Source organism: Pelophylax lessonae (assembly GCF_965119305.1).
Source record: "Pelophylax lessonae genome assembly, chromosome: 5".
NCBI classification, from domain to species: Eukaryota; Metazoa; Chordata; class Amphibia; order Anura; family Ranidae; genus Pelophylax; species Pelophylax lessonae.
Genome location: NC_138772.1, coordinates 432,774,625 through 432,794,688, shown reverse-complemented (window position 1 = coordinate 432,794,688; position 20,064 = coordinate 432,774,625). Strand labels below are relative to the sequence as shown.

General features: G+C 42.6%; 1 protein-coding gene across 2 annotated transcripts in view; it reads left to right on the top strand.

The window, feature by feature from the left end:
- Positions 1-20,064, top strand: part of CA8 (carbonic anhydrase 8) — a 146,157-nt gene that overhangs the window by 95,919 nt on the left and 30,174 nt on the right. For both annotated transcript variants that reach the window (XM_082259532.1, XM_082259533.1), the window contains exons 4-5: positions 12,293-12,388; positions 19,709-19,771. In XM_082259532.1, coding sequence (XP_082115658.1) covers positions 12,293-12,388; positions 19,709-19,771 — 159 coding nt within the window. The remainder of the gene's footprint in view (positions 1-12,292; positions 12,389-19,708; positions 19,772-20,064) is intronic.

Below are 20,064 nucleotides of genomic sequence, written 5' to 3'. Positions count from 1 at the left end.
TAGTAATGTTAATCTTCGTAGCCCTTATATAGTAAGTCCATGATTTGTACAGAAGATGTTTGTATTATATACTGTAAATAATACCAACATCTCCATATAGTGTTTTCCATTTACATTATGTACTCCTTAACCACTTTAAGACCGGAATATTTGCCCCCTTCCTGACCAGGCCCTATTTTGGGATTCGGCACTGCGTTACTTTAACGGACAATTGCGCGGTCGTGCGATGCTGTACCCAAATAAAATTGATGTCCTTTTTTTCCACAAATAGAGTTTTCTTTTGGTGGTATTTGATCACCTGTGCAATTTTTATTTTTTGCGCTATAAACAAAAAAAGAACGACAATTTTGAAGAAAAAAAATAAAAACAATATTTTTCACATTTTGCTATATAACATTCCCAAAAAAAAAATTTAAAAATAATTTTTTTTAGCATTTTAGGGCAATTTGTTTTCTGCTACATATTTTTGGTAAAAAAAATCGCAATAAGCGTATTTTGATTGGTTTGCGCAAAAGTTATCGCGTCTACTAACTACGGGAAAGATGTATGTCATTTTTATTGTTTTTTATTTATTTTTTTACTACTAGTGGCGGCAATCTGCTATTTTTTGCGGGACTGCGACATTGCAGTGGACAGATCGGACCCCTAACTGACATTTTTGACACTTTTGGGGGGACCAGTGACATTACTACAGTATTCAGTGCTAAAAATATGCACTGTTACTGTAAAAATGACATTGGCAGGGGAGGAGCATACTGTATAGCAAATAATATCAAACCATAGCATACTGTATAGCAGTAATCACTTTTATGATATTGTTTGCTCATTTTTTATTTTTATGTAGCACTGCCCCCGTAAGAACTGCCAGAATCACACCTTTCGGGTCCCCCTGAGTTACCAACATACAGTTCTTTTGTTCTCCTTCCTTGGCTCGTTTCAATAATCACTCCAGGGGTATTTGGTTGTTTGTGTTTATTTAAATTAGGGATAGGAGAAGGGAATAGTGGGATACTCCAAATTAACTATGCACAATTGGTTGAGGACTTCTATCTTCAGGTACAGCCAGGCTGTTGATTCACCCTGCCACCAGGGCCGCTGATAGGGGGGGATCACCAGCCCTCTTGTAGGGGGCCCGAGCACACAGGGGGGCCCACACAGAGAGGGGGATTAATGATGGACAACAAATACAGAAATCTTCCTCCAGCACCTGAATCTGATCTGTCCCTCTCCCTGCTATCAGCTTTTATCTGCTGAGAAAGAGACAGTAGTCCCTCACTAATCTCCCTCCCTGTGTGCCCCCCCCCCCCAGCACTGTCTCTGTTTGCTCTTCTCCTGAGTTTATCTATAACTTTGTTTCTCTCCCTCTGTCTCTCTGATCCCAGTGCTCCAACTTCCCAGCATGTCAATTTTTCTTCTTTGTTTTTATTTATTAACATTTTTCTTTTAGATTTAGCAGGAATTATGCAAGTCATGCTGTTGTTGTGTCTGCTAATAGTGATTTTGTTGTCATTTTAGCTAAATATATCTTTAATATTTTCTTGGGGGGGGGGGCCCTGCCAGGTAGTCTGTACGGGGCCCCGCGATTTCTAACAGCAGCCCTGCCTGCCACTATAGGTGAATTCGGGAATTAAGGCTGGCCACACTTGTTCAATTTTCTTGTACAATTTTCTGTTAGATTTACCACAAACCACATAATAAGAGGCCAAAGCTAAGCAACACTTTCACTTGTATCCAATTAGGCAGGCCTTTGTACTACATGGTTGAAGGTTAATTTCAAGAAAATTGTACAGAAAATTGTAATAAAATTGTATCATGAATGGCCAGCCTAAGTCTCTTTCCTAAGATGACTTAGTGGGCTTGTAATTATCTGCAGGATACTCTCTCTAGCATCCTCTTTCCATCCCCCGCCAACACCCATCCACTGACTATCCTACACTTGGGGTGGCCCCCCTCTAGTCAGGCCCCTCAACACTAGTCCCTGTACTCACGATACTATGGTCCCAGGGTCTCCAGTGTCTCCCCCTCAGTCAGCTCTTCTGGACTTCTGGGTCAGCTCTTCTCATCCGTTCCTCTGGCCCTCAGGATGACCTCCTGCAACCGATGCCACTGCTATAGAGGAGGAGGCAGCTGTCCCCGTCCCTCCGGGACTCCGCTCTCCAGCCAAAGACCCTGCAGCACATGTGCTCCTGGCTTTTATACAGTATCCCAGAATGCACTTAGGCGACCTGCCCTCTTCCAATCACCAGGGCTGTATCAAAGGATATGCATCCATTCCTCAGGTTTTGTCCCACTGTCCAACATGCCTCCCTATTGGACCAGTGTGAAACTCTCTTTAGACACAATGAATCGCATACTAAGCACAATGAGCAGACCTTACTAACCGATCCTGCTCTCTGGTAGGCAGAGAACAATATAGGTTTACCTGCAGCCCCTCTGAGAGTTTAAAACTATACTTTCTCACTAGCACCTACCTAGGAGGGTGTTACTTTTATTTTCATTTTTATATTATCAGTATTATAACCAGATGGAATGCACTCAACACAGGGATAGAGCACATGTTGTATTTATAAATTTTTTTATTCTCAGGATTGAGCTACAATCCACTTCTCTAGTAGTCTGCTGGGGCACACACACAACTGATGATCACATTTTTCTCTGTGTATATGTGTAAACACCAACAGTTAGTTGCTATAGGATACTAATATTTTTTTTCAAATTCAATGTTTATTGAGGAGATAAAGGCATACAAGTCAACTAAGGCAGTGAATTGAAATATAGCCGAGTAACAAGAAAACAGCGTAACATGAGGCGTAAATCATATAAACATAGCCGTATGTGAGAAATGAAAATATACAATGCATCAAAGTATGTCTCAGGACGGTAGGTCCCCAGATAGACCCACACTCCTACCGGCATCTGTCACATGGCCGGCCTACCGGAGTGCGGAGGGCATCTGACGGGGTCACCAATCCAAGAAACCACAAGAGGTCGTATTGTCATTTATGCCTTACAAGAGCGGGAGAAATTTTTCAAAAAAAAAAAGAGAAAGAAGAAAAAAAAATGAAAAAACAGGTAAAGGAAGGATAAAGCAAAGAGCAGGAAGTGCCACTTTGGAAGAGGGGGAAGACCGGGAGGGGGGGAGGGAGGAGAGGGAAGACAGGACAAACACATGAAAAGAGGACAAAGGGGGGGGGGGTGTCAGGGGGGCCATCAGGGGAGAAGGCCATCCAGTGTGAGCGAGTCAGCTATGCGACAAGGTCCTGTTATTCTGTGGTCGAGCTGAACTCATGCCAGTAAAACCAATGCTTGAGGAACCCTTCCCTAGTGCCCCGATCGGCCGCCAGCAAGTCCTCCATCTCATTAATAAACGCTACCTTACGCAACCACATCGCCACAGTAGGAGGGCGGGATTGCTTCCATAGGAGAGGAATACAGCTCTTGGCCGCTGTCAGCAGTATCGGCAAGATCGACTTCCGATAAGACGCCCTTGGGAAGCTGTGATGGTGAAGAAGGAATAGGGCTGGTTGCAGGGTAAGGGTGTGGTCTGTAAATTTTTGGGTAATACGGAGGACCTCCGACCAAAAAGATTGTAATTTTTTGCAAGACCAAAAGATGTGGAGAAGGGAACCCACCTCCACACCACATCGCCAGCAAAGATCCAAACAGGAGGGGAACATCCTGCGAAGTTTAACCGGGGTATAATACCACCTGGTCAAGAGCTTATAACCCATCTCCTGGTATTTAGAGCATGTGGAGGTTTTGTAGGTGAAGAAAAGGATACGTTCCACCTGATAGTCCGAAAGGGAAATACCCAAATCGCGTTCCCATAGAGAAATATAGGGGGGCCTGGAAGACTGTCCTGGTGATGTCACGATACGATACAGCAGGGAAATAGCATGGCGCACCGGAGCATCCGATGTGCACAACTCTTCAAACGGCGTGAGGCGTCTGGCAAAAGAGTTCGCCGGCGGTAACGATTGGAGAAAATGGGCAAGTTGTACCTTCTGCCAGAACGACAGGGCGGCAAACACGTCACTCGATAGTAGCGTCTGGCGAGACATCCAACAGTCCCCGCTGAGAAAATGTCTGGCCTGGTAGACCCCGTTGGCCTGCAGCAAACGGAAGGCCGGGTCATGGAGGCCCGGGGAGAAATCCGGGTTTCCCACGATCGGGAGCAAGGGGGACAGCAAAGATGTGATGAGGCCCTCCTTACAGAGCTTACGGCCCAGTTGCAACGTGGCCCCAACAGTTGGGTGATCCAAGACCTCCCCTGACAGGGGGGATGATCCCCACAGTAGAGACTCCGGGGGAGATCCCCCGCAAAGCTGTTCGATCCGCACCCACTGTTTCAATGAGCCATGCAGATGCCAGTCCAGAATCCTGGCCAGATGGCATGCAGCAGAGTACACGGTGGCATCCGAGAAAACCATTCCGCCGCTGAGCTTGGGCATGCGAAGAAGTTTCAATGCCAACCGGGGGGGGCCTCGAGTCCACAGGAATTTACGAAACGCCCCGTTCACCGTACGGAGAAAGGGCAAAGGAATAACTATCGGGAGGGCCTGAAGCACATAAAGCAGACGGGGCATGACAGTCATTTTAATAATGTTACAGCGCCCAAACCAGGAAAACATGCCTTTCTGCCAACCGTCCAGGTCTTTCCGGATGCGGGCAAGAAGAGGAGGAAAATTGCATTCGAAGATGCGTTTGGGGCAGTTGGGGAGGGATATGCCCAAGTATGTGATATGGGAGGAGCTCCACTTGAATGGAAAATCGCTTTTGAGAAGCTGCGACATAGCGGGAGGCATCGCTACCGGGAGGGCCTCCGATTTTTGAAAGTTGATTTTGTACGAGGACAAAGCTTCAAACACCTTAAACACCCGCATAAGATTCGGCAAGGAGATCAGCGGCTTAGTAAGGAAGAAGAGGAGATCGTCCGCATAGGCCGCCACCTTAGGGGTGAGCAACGCTGAAAGTGGTAGGCCCGTGACATCGGGACTTGCTCTGATGGAGCGCAGGAAGGGCTCGAGGGTCAACATAAAAATCAGGGGAGAGAGAGGGCAACCCTGTCTCGTACCGTTCCTGGTCTCCAACAGATCAGATAGGAAACCATTAACCTTAACACAAGCAGACGGTCGCGAGTAAATCGCCCGGATCCAAGCCATCATACACTGTCCTAAGCCTATATGCTCCATGGTTTCCAGGAGGAAGTGCCAATTCACTCGATCGAATGCCTTTTCAGTGTCCATCGAGAGAAGCAGCATTGGGGTCCCCCGGGAACAGGCCAGGCGAAGGAGATCAATCGCCTTTGTGGTGTTATCGCGAGCCTCCCGAGAGGGTATGAAGCCTATCGGATTGTGATGTATCAACTGTGGGAGAAAGGGGGCTAGACGTGATGCTAAGATTTTCGTAAAAAGCTTCAGATCGATATTGAGGAGCGAGATAGGGCGATAATTCTGGCAAAGAAGAGGATCCTTGCCTTCTTTTGCTATCACCGTGATATGAGCTCGGAGAGAGTCCAATGGAAAATCTGCACCCAGACCCGCCGCATTATAAGCAGCCAGGAAGTGAGGGGAGAGGACCTCCTCAAAGCACTTATAATATGAGAGCGAATAGCCATCCGGACCCGGGGCTTTGCCCATTTGAGTCCCCGCCAACGCGCAGGAAAGTTCGGTTGGCCGAAGCGGTTCATCCAACTGCTCCAAGGCTTCCGTTGGGAGACTCGGGAGGCCCGATGCGAGAATGCATGTCCGAAGAGCATCCTGGGTAGAGGCCGAAGAATCCGAGGATAGATTGTACAAGGAGGCATAGTAGCGGCGAAACACCTCTGCTATACGTTCCGTAGCCTGGACCTTTTGTTGGGAGGGGGAAAGCACCGCAGGGATAAATGTCTGCGCCCTCTGTTGACGAAGCGCATGCGCCAAGATCTTACCACATTTGTCCCCATGCTCGTAGAAGATACATTTGCATTTGGAGAGGGAGGTCTTCACTTTAAAGAGGGTCAGAGATCGCAGTTGCTCACGGAGGACCATCAGCTCCTGTAGGGCAGCCAGTGCTAAAGACCTCTTATGAGCAGCTTCCAGCTTACCCATGCGCGAGAGAAGATCCTGCATTTGGCGGACCCTTTCTCTTTTGCGGCACGAGCCGATGTTAATCAGAATTTCCCGCATGTAGCTTTTGTGGGCCTCCCATACCATCAAGGGGGGACTATCCGGGAGGTCGTTAGAAGCAAAGAACCCACCCAGTTCTAAGCGTAGCTCAGACAGGATGGAAGGGTCCTGCAAGAGACTGTCATTGAGCCGCCATTGCCATTGGTGTTGCTCGGGGGTCCTCAAATCCAGCTCAAGGACCACCGGAGCGTGGTCCGAGACCGTGATGTTGCCTATCGAAGCCGACACCGTCCTGCTCAACAGGGCCTGGGGCAACATAAAATAGTCGATGCATGAGTAGGAGTCATGTGGAGGAGAGTAGAAAGTGTAATCTCTGTCCGTCGGATGCATAGCACGCCATACATCCACCAGCCGAAAAGCATGAAAGGTCTTCTTAATGCGCCGTAACGCCGCATAGGAGATGTGGGAGGTACCTCGGGAGGCATCAAGTTCTGGATCCAAGGCTAGATTGAAGTCGCCACCCAGCAGGACCTGTCCCTCCATAAAGTCATGTAATTTAGAGGACATCAGTTCAAGGAACGACACCTGGTCAGAGTTAGGTAAATATAAGTTTGCCAAAAGGATACTAATATTTTAGCAGTGCCATACCCAAATATCACTTTTTATCCATTTAATCACTGCAGCATAACTGACTGGCTTGTTGTACTGTATGTATGAATACAGAACTGCTTTAGTTTGTCTCTTTTATATCTACATAAAATTCAGTTTTAATGACTTGGAGTAATGACTTGAGTTTGCAAGACCTTTTTGAACAGCAGTGATAATGTGTATTTTCCTATGATCTGCCCAGATCAGCATGAATGGCTAAATAAATTTCTACATTGGCGCCCAAATAAAAGCATAGCGTAGATATTATAGACAAAACAAACATCCTATCACCGTAGTGTTCCTGGTTTTGCTTCTAAATTAAGGAGTTTGTAATGTAAGGTGAAATTTGTTTTTCATTTATGGCCTTCATAATATTATATTTGGCTGCAATTTCATGCAATAAGCCCTGTTTTTTTTTTTTTCCTGAACTAAATAGCTAAATGGCTGTGTGTGTTTGATAAGAGTATAATCGTCTGCTCCAAGTGCGATATATAAGAGAGCGGGTGCTTATTATATTACCTCACTTAGTATGGGATTTATGTTTTTGTGACAAGCAAAACATTTATTCATGATCTTTACAAAACAAATAGTGGAAAGAAAATCTGGCACAAGTGACAGTGTTTGTTTTTTTTAAACTGGCAGAAGATGAAGGACAACTCTTCATAAAAAAAAAAGCTTTTGCTGTCATTCGTCTGAATGAGATTTTAATCTAACGTTATGTAAGATGACTTAGGAGAGTCATGACAATGTAACATGGCATCTGCTCTTTTCAATGCTGCAGGGTGACATCTTCCAAAGTACGGAGGAGAATATTGGAGAGTATTTGATCTAAAGTAAAACAAATATACTCAAGCATGTTGCTGCTTGAGACTTCTATATTGTCAAGGGTATGGGTCATAACGTGTAAAAAAAAAGTAATTGGATATTTGCCATGCCTGGGCCTGGAATTTCAATATGCTTATCATCTGCTACTTAACCACTTCTGGACTGGAAGATTTTTCCCCTTAATGACCAGGCAATTTTTTTGTGATTCGGCATTGCATTTCTTCAAAGGACAATTGTGCGGTTGTGCGATGTTGTACCCAAATAAAATTGATGTCCTTTCCCCCCACACAAATAGACCTTTCTTTTGGTGGTATTTTATCACCTCTGCAATTTATATTTTTTGTGCTATAAACAAAAAAAGAGCGACAATTTAAAAAAAAATATATATATATATACCGTATTTATCGGCGTATAACATGCGCCGGCATATAACACGCACCTAAATTTTAGGGCAGAAATTTCAGGAAAAAAGCTGAAATTTAAAATAAACAGCTTTGAACTCAGAACATTTTTTTTAAATTAAATGTAGTCTTACCAGTGCCCACAAATGCAGCCTCATTAGCGCAGTGTCCTTAAATGCAGCCCCGCCAGTGCAGTGCCCATACATGCAGCCTCGTCACTGCAGTACCCATACATGCAGCCTTGCCAGTGCCCATACATGCAGCCTCGCCAGTGCCCATACATGCAGCCTCACCAGCGCCAGTGCCCATAATTGCAGCCTCGCCAGCACCAATGCCCATAGATGCAGCCTCGCCAGCGCAGTGCCCATACATGCAGCCTCGCCAGCGTCAGTCCCCATAATTGCAGCCTCACCAGTGCCAGTGCCCATAAATGCAGCCTTCACCAGTGCCCATAATTGCAGCCTCGCCAGTGCCCATAATTGCAGCCTCGTCATCGCCAGTGCCCATACATGCAGCCTTTGCCAGTGCCCATACATGCAGCCTTTGCCAGTGCCCATACATGCAGCCTTTGCCAGTGCCCATACATGCAGCCTTCGCCAGTGCCCATAATTGCAGCCTTCGCCAACGCCAATAATTGCAGCCTCGCCAGCGCCAATAATTGCAGCCTCGCCAGCGCCACTATACATATCGCTTTAAAAATGTCCAGAAAGCAGCACAGAGAGGTAGAAGGGGGCGGGCGGCGCCGAGGAGAAGGAAGGATGCGCTCTCATCGGAAGTCCCGGCGCCTATGATTGATGTTGGCATAGGAGGCGGAACTTCCGATGACAGCGCGTCCTTCCTTCTCCTTGGCGCCGCCCACCCCCTTCTACCTCTCTGCGCCGCCCGCCCCCTTCTACCTCTCGGTGCTGCTTTCTGGACATTTTTTTTTCTCATATCGGCATATAGCACGCACAGCTACTTTTTCCTCCATTTTTAGGAGGAAAAAGTGCGTGTTATACGCCGATAAATACGGTATATTTCACATTTTGCTATATTATATTACCAAAAAAAAAAAATTAAAAATCTAAATTTTTCATCATTTTAGGCCAATTTGTATTCTGCTACATATTTTTGTTAAAAAAAATCCCAATAAGTGTATTTTGATTGGTTTGCGCAAAAGTTATCACATCTACAAACTTGGGGAAAGATTTATGTCATTTTTTATTTATTTTCTTTTTTTTTACTAGTAATGGCAACGATCAGCGATTTTTAGCGGGACTGCGACATTGCGGCAGACAGATCAGACCCCTAACTGACATTTTTGACACTTTCGGGGAGACCAGTGACATTGCTACAGTAATCGGTGCTAAAAATATGCAGTGGTACTGTAATAATTACACTGGCAGGAAAGGGGTTAACCCATGGGCGATTGAAGGGTTAGGTGCGAGCCTAGGGGGTGTTTTAGAACTGTGGGGGGGGGGGGATGGGCTTGTAATATCAACACAGAGACCTGTGATCCTAAATAGCAGGAACACAGGGGCTCTGTGTTGATAGGAGAGAGAACAACAGTCTGCTGTGTTTAAAAAAGCAGACCAACGTTCTCTCTTCATGGAGAGCGATCGCGGTTGCCCAGTGGAAATTGCGGCCGCCGGCCCCGCGCCTCGGCCTCCCCGCTGGCGAGTGGCTTAGGCACTCGCCTCTGGCGGCGCGCGCCCACAGGATCGCTCCTGCGAACCACCATACAGGTACAGCGATTCGAAGGAACCTGCCAACTTGCCACTGTATAACTGCGGCGGCTGGTCAGCAAATGGTTAAACAGAATATGATTGGATCTATGCAAGAAGCTGCATATTGACTCCAAGGATGATATAATAGCGCAGAACCCTATAGCTATCTACACTTTTCCTTTTGTGATGCTGCTATGCAGTCTTGAGACTCATGAGCTGTTGGATCACGTTTGATGTCAATATTAGGTCAGGTAGTTGACAACATTCACACCTGAGCGTATCGATTCACTGGCATTTTTTAGGTGTTTTTATTTTTTGCAGCTTTTTACAAGCTTTTTTAAAATGTTTTAGAAGTGTATTACAAGCTCATGTACTTTTTTGAGCTGCAGGCGTTTTGCTTTAGGTGACAGAATGCTCAGATGTGAACAGGGGCCATTAAAATTAATAGAATTTTGCTTGTTGTGCGCTTTGGAGCTTCAGAGCTGAGCTGAGCACAAGCTGGAAATTACTCAGGTGTGAATGGGGCCTAAAGCAGCTGTCAAGCACTGAAGCATTTCAATTCCAGAGTCATAATCAGACAAAAAACAAATTTCCTACTTACTACGTGAAGCGCGCTTTCTGAATGGCCCGGCGGTGGGGAAGCAGGAGGAAGCCAAACTTCTTACGTACCTCACCGCGCCGAGTTCCAACGGAAGTGGGGACGGGTACCTGCCAAAAACAGGTACTCGCCCCCCCTCCCGAAAGGCACCAAATTTGGCACCGGAGGTGGGAAGAGACAGATAACCACCACTCTTGGGTGGAACTCCACTTACGTTTAAAACCACTCCCCATGATATTAGCATCCCCCATCCCACCCCTTCCTCCCTCCCCCTTCTAAATAATTGTTTGTATGACAAAATAAATAAATGAATGACTGATCATAGGTTTACTTACCTAAACCCATGATCAACGGATGCCACCAGCCTGATCTTTCCCTCTTCAGTTTTCCCCTTCAGTTTTCTTCCTGTGGGGTCCTTCTTTGGGTGTCTATGTGGCATGGGTTGTAGAGAAAAAGTGACAACATATAGGAAAGAAACTTTAAAACATCTGCACATATTTAATGAGTCATAGTGACACTGGTAAATTGCTTTTGGCATTAATAACTATATGCTGTTGGGTAGAGCAGAATAAACAATTGCACCTCTTCTATGAGAAAAAAAAAACCCTGGCTGTAAGTGTACATTACACTGTGCATGCACCACAGGCAGCATACAATAGAAATACAATTGCTAATAGACAGTGGAAAGGGTTTTTTTTTTTTTTTTTTTTTTTTAGAAACTGTATACAGAGTCTCATCTGCTAAAAAATGTTCTTAAAATAAGTTTTTTTTCCAGCTAAAAATCTGCTTCAACATTTATCCCATGAATGCAACTGTTCACACCTGAGTGATTTTCTGCTTGAAGATTATAGCTCTAAAACACTCAATAAGCCAAATCCCATTCATTTCAATGGCCCCTGTTCACATATGAGCGTTTTGTCACCTAAAGCGAAATGCCTGTTGCTCAAAAAAATACATGAGCTTCTTTTTGGAAGATTATAAGCATTTTTGGCCCATAGACTTCAATAAAACTGACTTGAGCGTTTTATAAGGGTCTTGTCGCTCATTTTCTGCTCAAGCAGCAGCTCTCCACCCATAATTTCTTCTGCCTCTCCTCCATCTAGTGCTTTTTTATTGGCTAAACAAACATGCCTAAAGCGGTAAAATGCTTGTAATATGCTTCTAAAATGCCTAAAAAAAGTTTGTAAACAGCTGAAAAAATGCTTAAAAAATGCCCGAAAAACGCTAGTAAAATTCTATGCTCAGGTGTGAATGGAGCCTAAGAGTTAAACCTTAATCCTTAATAAACAACTGAACCTTAAAAAGTATTCTAAGACCTAAAGTGAAAGCGTAACATTTACCCTCTCCCATAGAGCCTAGCTTTTTACCCTAGAACCTAACCCTAAAGTCCCCTTCCCACCATTGCATCGTGGTAATGTATGCATGCACGCATGATGCAGGTTAGTGCATTGTGGTGCTATTTATTTTGAATGGCCTCCCAATGCCACTTCACAATAATCCTGCACTGCTCTGCATCACAAAGTGTGGTGATGTCCTACTGGCCATGGTGATGTGCTTTGTCATAAAAAAAGACGCAGGTACATTTTTTGGGTGCATTGGCAGCCTAGTAAAAAGAATAAATGGCCCTAGCGCAAAGCATGGTATTGTGTGACATGATGCAACACAGTGTGAAGCCAGCCTTAAACGTAACCATGCTATTCTTGACCTGTGTGCAGACACCTCTAGGGTCCTGCACTGTATTTGGCTGGATCATTTTTTTATATACATTGGCAGCAAGGGTTGGCATTGAGGTGAGTATTTATTTTCTTCTTTACAGGGAAATCTTTTATTGGGATGTTTAAGTTGGCGTCACTTTAAAAAAAAAAAAAAAGTACCTATCTTCTTTACCTTCTCCTGTGTGGATATTGTTTGCTCCACACAGATAGGTAAAACTTTGTGCAAAATGATGAACTGCTGTGCATTTAATTTCTCTTCTTTTTACTTGTTGTTTTTGTTTTATATTTTTAGCTTCATCTTGTACATTGGAACTCCACTTTATTTAGGAATATTGAGGAAGCCCTGGGGCAAGTACATGGCATTGCTATTATATCCCTATTTGTACAAGTAAGTATTTCATTACATTATTATTTATTACATAATTACGGAAATAATTATAATAACATTTATACCACAGACATTTCACATTCGTGTGCCAGGTTACTGCAAAAGTAATTCATGTTTTCAAATGCCCTAAAATTTGCTTCCATAGCCAGAAGAGCAATTTACTTCTCTTGGCTTGTATGCCTAAAAACAAATTGTTCAGCAGCATGTAAAAAATTATAAAATGTATAAACAGAAAAAAAGGAGAGAAAAGCAGCTTTACCTAAGTGTAGCATTTATTAAGACATATTGGTGAAATGAAAAACAATAAATATGCACTCACGTTTAAAAGCATAGACATTAACCACTCACCGACTGCCCCACGCAGATTTACTGCAGCAGGGCGGCTCGGCTGCACATAATCGCGAAGATCGACGTGATTATGTGCACATGGTCTCGGTTTCTAAGCACAGCGAGAGCCAGACTGGGGGGGGGGGGGCGGGCACGCCGGTGGAGCGGCCACGATCGCCGCCGGCCTCCTGCGATCTTCACAGAAATTGACAGATAAGCCAAGCTCCCGCTTGGTCACGGACCCCCCCGCGCGTGTGCCCGGCGGACCCGATGTCCGCCGGGCACTCACGATCGTCGGTGCAGAAGGAGAAAGGCAGGCGGCTGATGTAAACAAGCCGCCTGTCATTCTCCCCTGTGTAGGAATAGTGATCATACGGTTCTACTATGTAGGACCGATGATCACTGTTCCTACAGCTCAAGCCACAGCCAATCACAGTTAGAATCACGCCCCTAGGGATACACACCACCCCTCCCTCTCAAAAAAAGTTAACCCCTTCACTACCAGTATCATTTTACAGTAACAGTGCATATGTATAGCACTGATTACTGTAGAAATGTCACTGGTAACCCCAAAAGTGTCAAAAATGTCAGTCAAGGGTCCGATCTGTCTGCCCCAATGTCGCAGTCCCGCAAAAAAAATCGCAGATCGCCGCCATTACTCGTTAAAGAAAAAAACAACAAAAATGACAAAAATCTTTCCCTTTGTTAGTAAACGCAATAACTTTTGCGCAAACCAATCAAAATACGCTTTTTGCGATTTTTTTTTACCAAACATATATAGCAGAAAACAAATTGGCTGAAAATGTTAAAAAATTTTGATTTTTACATTTTTTTTTGGGGAATTTCATATAAAAAATGTGAAAAATATTGTTATTTTTGCAAAATTGACGCTCTTTTTTTGTTTATAGCGCATGATCAAAAAATCGCACAGGTGATCAAATACCACCAAAAGAAAGCTCTGTTTGTGGAAAAAAAAGGACGTCAAATTCGTTTAGGTACAATGTCGCATGACCGCGCAATTGTCCGTTAAAGTCACGCAGTGCCGAATCGCAAAATACCCCCTGGTCAGGAAGGGGGTAAAATCTTCCGGGGCTTAAGTGGCTAGGTAGGTGCTAGTATAGGTGTATGCAGTTTTTGGTTTTCCTGCTTAACAGGGAGACAGCCAAGTAAATCTAGGAGCTGTCTGCTTAACAGGGAGCTGCTCTGCTCAGTGTGCTCTGATGCTGCTCATCCTGGCTTGATGTTTCACACTGATCCAATAGTATTACAGTGTATTGGACAGTGGAAGGAAACCATGCAAATGAGAGCAGGGGATATCTGTACAGCACTGGCCAATAGGCATTGAAGGTGCCCCGATGCATGCTGGTTGACTGTTATATCTTATAGCTGAGGTCCACATGTGGCTCGAGGTTTTCGGCTTAAGAGCGGTGTCCAGGTGGGGAGGGGGCTGTCGCCTCTCCCCAGCACAGGCTGCCATGCGGCCTCAGGAGGTCGACCTGAGGGCCAGAAACAGAGATGCTGAATCCCAGGGACTCTTTTGAGGACTGACTGAGGGAGGATGTCCATGGATCTCGTCTGGTATCATGGGGGAAGGTGACATTCAGGCAGGGCCTTGTGAGTATAGACTTCCCATAGGGATCCTAGAGACTGTTGCTGTTAAAATCTCCATCTTGGTGCTAGAAAGTTAGCGGGCTGGGTGTAAGCTAAACGGGATACTGGCTATTGTCCTTAAGATACAGAGTTAAGATGCAGAGTCTGCTTCTATCACAAGCAAAGGACTTATTCATTCCATGCAAGTGCTGTATGGTTCAGTAGAAAATCTGCTATTCAATTCCACTAAGTGAGGCCAAGTGAGAGTTGTCATCACCTGTACATAGTGGAATTTGGAGTATCTCACTAATCCCTTCTCCTATCCAAGGTTGTCACATTATTAACTGCACCCCCCCCCTTCTCAAAAAAATAAAAATAAAATACAACCTTATAACCTTTTTTAAAAAAAGATGCGCTAAAAATATCCACCTGACTTCACTATATGAGTATCTAGATCACAAAGTATGTGCTATGTATAAGTAAATTAGCGATATAATATAAAGTGAAGCGCTAAATCATGATGGATACACTAACACCAATGTATCAAAAGTGAAAACTTAAATAAATAAATGATAAATAGTGCAATAAAGTCTTTAGATAAAGGATGATTAAATAAAGTGAGGACACTCCATGGATAATTCCAAACAGTGAGATGTGAATCTTCCAATATTGTGCAGGTAATGAAAATGAAGTTTAGAGCCCACACCAACGAAAGGGGGATATAGATGTATGCTCACCAGACAATGTGGACCCAGGTGCCTTATAGCAAGTGGGTCTAACATGCTTAATATTGATCCACGGCTCACACAATGTATGGTAGTCCTGGGTAGAATCGATCACACTAGAACGATAGATCTCTGGGGATAGACTCAATCTTCCAGGGAATCCATTGTCCATATACAAGAGATGATGACACGAACATAGTGTGATACTGCTTAATAAATTGCTTTATTAAAAGGATAAAATTACTTACAGACATCCATATGAAAAGGCATAGTCAATAGACACAATAAGGAATGATGGCGGATGACATCTATATCCCCCTTTCATTGGTGTGGGCTCTTCACTTGATTTTCATTACCTGCACAATTTTGGACGATTCACATCTCATTGTCTGGAATTATCCATGGAGTTTCCTCACTTTATTTAATCATCCTTTATCTAAAGACTTTATTGCACTATTTATCATTTATTTATTTATTTAAGTTTTCACTTTTGGTGTCAGTGTATCCATCATGATTTAGCGCTTCACTTTATATTATATCATTATTGTGACAACTTTGGGTCAGTTGTTGTGCTGGCAGCTTTTTGTTTACATATTTGTTTTTGTTTGTGCAGTAGGAACCACAGTATGTAAGTAAATTAGCCACTTGCTATTTTTCATCTTAATTATATGCATTGTAAATAACCATTTATTACCTTTTAGAGATACCCATTCTTCTCCTGACCATATTTTTTTCCAAAGTATGGTGGCAGCATTTTTGTTCAGAAGTTATCCAGGGTCAGCTTTTACTTTCTGGACAAGATGCTGACCCATGGATAACACAATTAATGCACAGTCCTGTAAATTCTGGTGCCCGTGTAGGAATCTTTAGGTTCTTCACTGTGTAATGTATATACTGTACATATAGAACACAGGTAAGTACTTTGCCACTGCTTCTCACCATGTGAACTGCCTGAAACATGTTATGTTTGTTATGTTGTACCAACAGAAGAACTAGCATACGTTCAGTGTTATTAAATATTTTTTTGTACAAGTGCATACACGTTTTATGTCGTTTGTTAAAATGTATGTTACCCCAACATTTCATATTCGAGATATGTGTCTGTTATACCATATACTTGTGTTAAAAAAGTATCCTGTTCTCTTTTTCTATTTTTCTTTGTGTGAAACACCGGGTGATTTTGCTCTTCCCCCTTCTTTTATATTTCAAACTGACCACGCTGGGCATAGAAGCACATCCATCCAAGCGTGGTCAGTTTTCTGGCTGTGCTGGGGGCACAGCCTTCCCGTCCTTCAGGCTTGTCAGACTTGTACTGACACACTGCCTGCACAGATCTTCATTGGTAAGATCAGTGTGCTGCTGTTTCTCTGCCTCCTGCGGACACGCCTCCTCCATAGTCTCCAAACCCACCTCTCTAAGACCCTTATGCAGCTGAGAACAGAGGTCATGTGATCACATATATAGAAAATAAAAAAAGTGTGTATGTATGTATATATAAATATATATATATATATATATATATATATATATATATACACTGTACATATATATATATATATATATATATATATATATATATATATATACAGTATCTCACAAAAGTGAGTACACCCCTCACATTTTGACATGACACTTTGCTACAATGTAAAGTAGTGAGTGTAGAGCTTGTATAACAGTGTAAATTTGCTGTCCCCTCAAAATAACTCAACACACAGCCATTAATGTCTAAACTGTTGGCAACAAAAGTGAGTACACCCCTAACTGGAAATGTCCAAATTGGGCCCAAAGTGTCAATATTTTGTGTGGCCACCATTATTTTCCAGCACTGCCTTAACGCTCTTGGGCATGGAGTTCACCAGAGCTTCACAGGTTGCCACTGGAGTCGTCTTCCACTCCTCCATGATGACATCACTGAGCTGGTGGATGTTAGAGACCTTCCACCTTCCATTTGAGGATGCCCCACAGATGCTAAATAGGGTTTAGGTCTGGAGACATGCTTGGCCAGTCCATCACCTTTACCCTCAGCTTCTTGAGCAAGGCAGTGGTCGTCTTGGAGGTGTGTTTGGGATCATTATCATGTTGGAATACTGCCCTGCGAGACAGTCTCCAAATGGAGAGGATCATGCTCTGCTTCAGTATGTCACAGTTCATATTGGCATTCATGGTTTCCTCAATGAACTGTAGCTCCCCAGTGCCAGCAGCACTCATGCAGCCCCAGACCATGACACTCCCACCACCATGCTTGACTGTAGGCAAGACACACTTGTCTTTGTACTCTTCACCTGGTTGCCACCACACACGATTGACACCATCTGAACCAAATAGGTTTATCTTGGTCTCATCAGATCAAAGGACATTATTCCAGTAATCCATGTCCTTAGTGTGCTTGTCTTCAGCAAACTGTTTGCGGGCTTTCTTGTGCAACATCTTTAGAAGAGGCTTCCTTCTGGGACGACAGCCATGAAGACCAATTTGATGCAATGTGCTTCGTATGGTCTGAGCACTGACAGACTGACCCCCTCATAATTTCAACCAATGCTGGCAGCACTCATATGTCTATTTCCCAAAGACAACCTCTGGATATGATGCTGAGCACGTGTACTCGAATTCTTTGGTTGACCATGGCGAGGCCTGTTCTAAGTGGAACCTGTCCTGTTAAACCGCTGTATGGTCTTGGCCACCGTGCTGCAGTTCAGTTTCAGAGTCTTGGAAAACTTCCTATAGCCTGGGCCATCTTTATGTAGAGCAACAATTCTTTTTTTCAGATCCTCAGAGAGTTCTTTGCCATGAGGTGCCATGTTGAACTTCCAGTTCCATGTCCTGACGGGTTTCATCACTTCCGGTGACGTTTTCAAAACGCTTTGAAAACGTCACCGGAAGTGACGAAACGTGTCAGTACATGGAACGCATAGCGTGACGTACACTGGAGCGCAAGCCAGAATTACCTCCGCTCGCCACTCTACATGGTTGTACAATACTGTCACGGGGATTTTTAACCTAAAATTACCGAATGTTTCACTGGAAAACCCATTTTATGGGAAATAAAGCCTTTTAAAACTTTATCACACTATCTGGAGCCTTTATATCTTTTATATCCATCTACTGTATGCTGATACGTGGAATGGTGAGGAGGAAACCATAATCTGCATATCCAGGAGGCAATACAAGGGGACCTACCGTGGCCCTGAGGGCCTACAAGCGTGATTGATCTTAATATCATATGATATATGAGACCCATTACATCTGGGAAGTCACCCATCTTTTAACATACCACAGGATAAAGGAAACCTGCACCTGCACTTTAAAAAGTCACAAATTGGAGAAAAATTATCACTGAGCACCTTCACTTATTAATTCATCTGGAAGAAACTTTTTTTGCACTGAAGAAAACCCCATTGGAACTATTTATTGTCACTTGTTGATTTTATTTTCAAGTGATGAACTTATATTTTTAATTTTAATTTTATTTCTTATCGTTATGTGCAATTTATGTCACAATATTGATTTATTTATTTATATAATATTGATTAGTTTCTAAAAATGATTGGGATCGCCTTATTTACTTTATACTATTTGCACAATATCTTGCACATCTTATTTGTTGTTATTTATAAACATTAGCAAGTGTTGTAGATAGCCCTAAAATTAGGACTATTTTTTACATTAATGGCTGTGCGTTGAGTTATTTTGAGGGGACAGCAAATTTACACTGTTATAAAAGCTGCACACTCACAACTTTACATTGTAGCAAAGTGTAATTTCTTCAGTGTTGTAACATGAAAAGATATAATAAAATATTTACAAAAATGTGAGGGGTGTACTCACTTTTGTGAGATACTGTATATGTATATATATATATATATATATATATATATATATATATATTTTTTTTTTTTTTATGTATACACAAATATTTTGTCTTGAATTTCTCTTGAATTTCTATTCTATTAAACTGAATGGGTTGTTTTACAAGGTAGGGATTTACATACATTTTAAACTCACAGTTTTAATATTCCCATTGTATCTATTAAATATTAAACTGTTTGGGGAGCTTGTTAATACAGGCTAGAAGTTTATATTTTTTCTGTTTGTTTGAAAGCATGTTTGATATATCTTTTTCACAACTCAGTTTTGTAGGCACACAGGAATATCACAATGTATATCATTATCATAAATAAATCATGATTTCTATTATAGTAGCTAATTTTTTGCATCAGACAGAAAGAAAACACTTGCAAATACAACTTAAAATTCAGTATGAAAAAAAGAAAGAAATCAAAGTGATGTTTGTGTCCAGCTTTACAGAAGCTGCAAAGAGCATCTTCAGAAAAATGCTGTATAGAATTCTACCAAAAGATGCTGTATAATCTAAAAGACACCCCCTTGAATCACATACAATAAGTAAACTACTGTTCACTTGCGAATTTACCATTTGAAATATTAGCATTTCTTTTATTTTAATTTCATTACCGATTTTTGTGGAGACAGTGCAGAATATTTAAACTTGTGATTTGCTAAAACTAATAAAATGCCCAGGTTCAATTTCTATTACTTTATTGTCAGAATAAAAATGTAATTAAATGCATGCAGTAATATGAAATTGCTTACACTTTAAGTACATGCTTTGTTCCAGCTGTTTTTATTATTATTCCCTTTGTATTGTTTGTCTATGTTTTAGATAGGAAAAGAACACATCGGCCTAAAAGCCATAACAGACGTTCTTGAGGATATCCAGTATAAAGTAAGTCTTTGTCCAGAAAGGTGTCTTCTGTAAATAAACAATGCAGAGCCTCTGCCTAATAAAACACATGCTAAAAATACACTATTGTTTTCTAGGTCAGAAACAAAAATGACCTTTCTATAGAATGGCTGTCATAGAGATCACTAATGTTATATACAATGCCTTGAAAAAGTATTCATACCTCTTGACATTTTCCACATTTTGCCATGTTACAACCAAAAACGTAAATGTATTTTATTGTTTTTTTTTTTGTGATAGACCAACACAAAGTGGCATATAATTGTGAAGTGGAA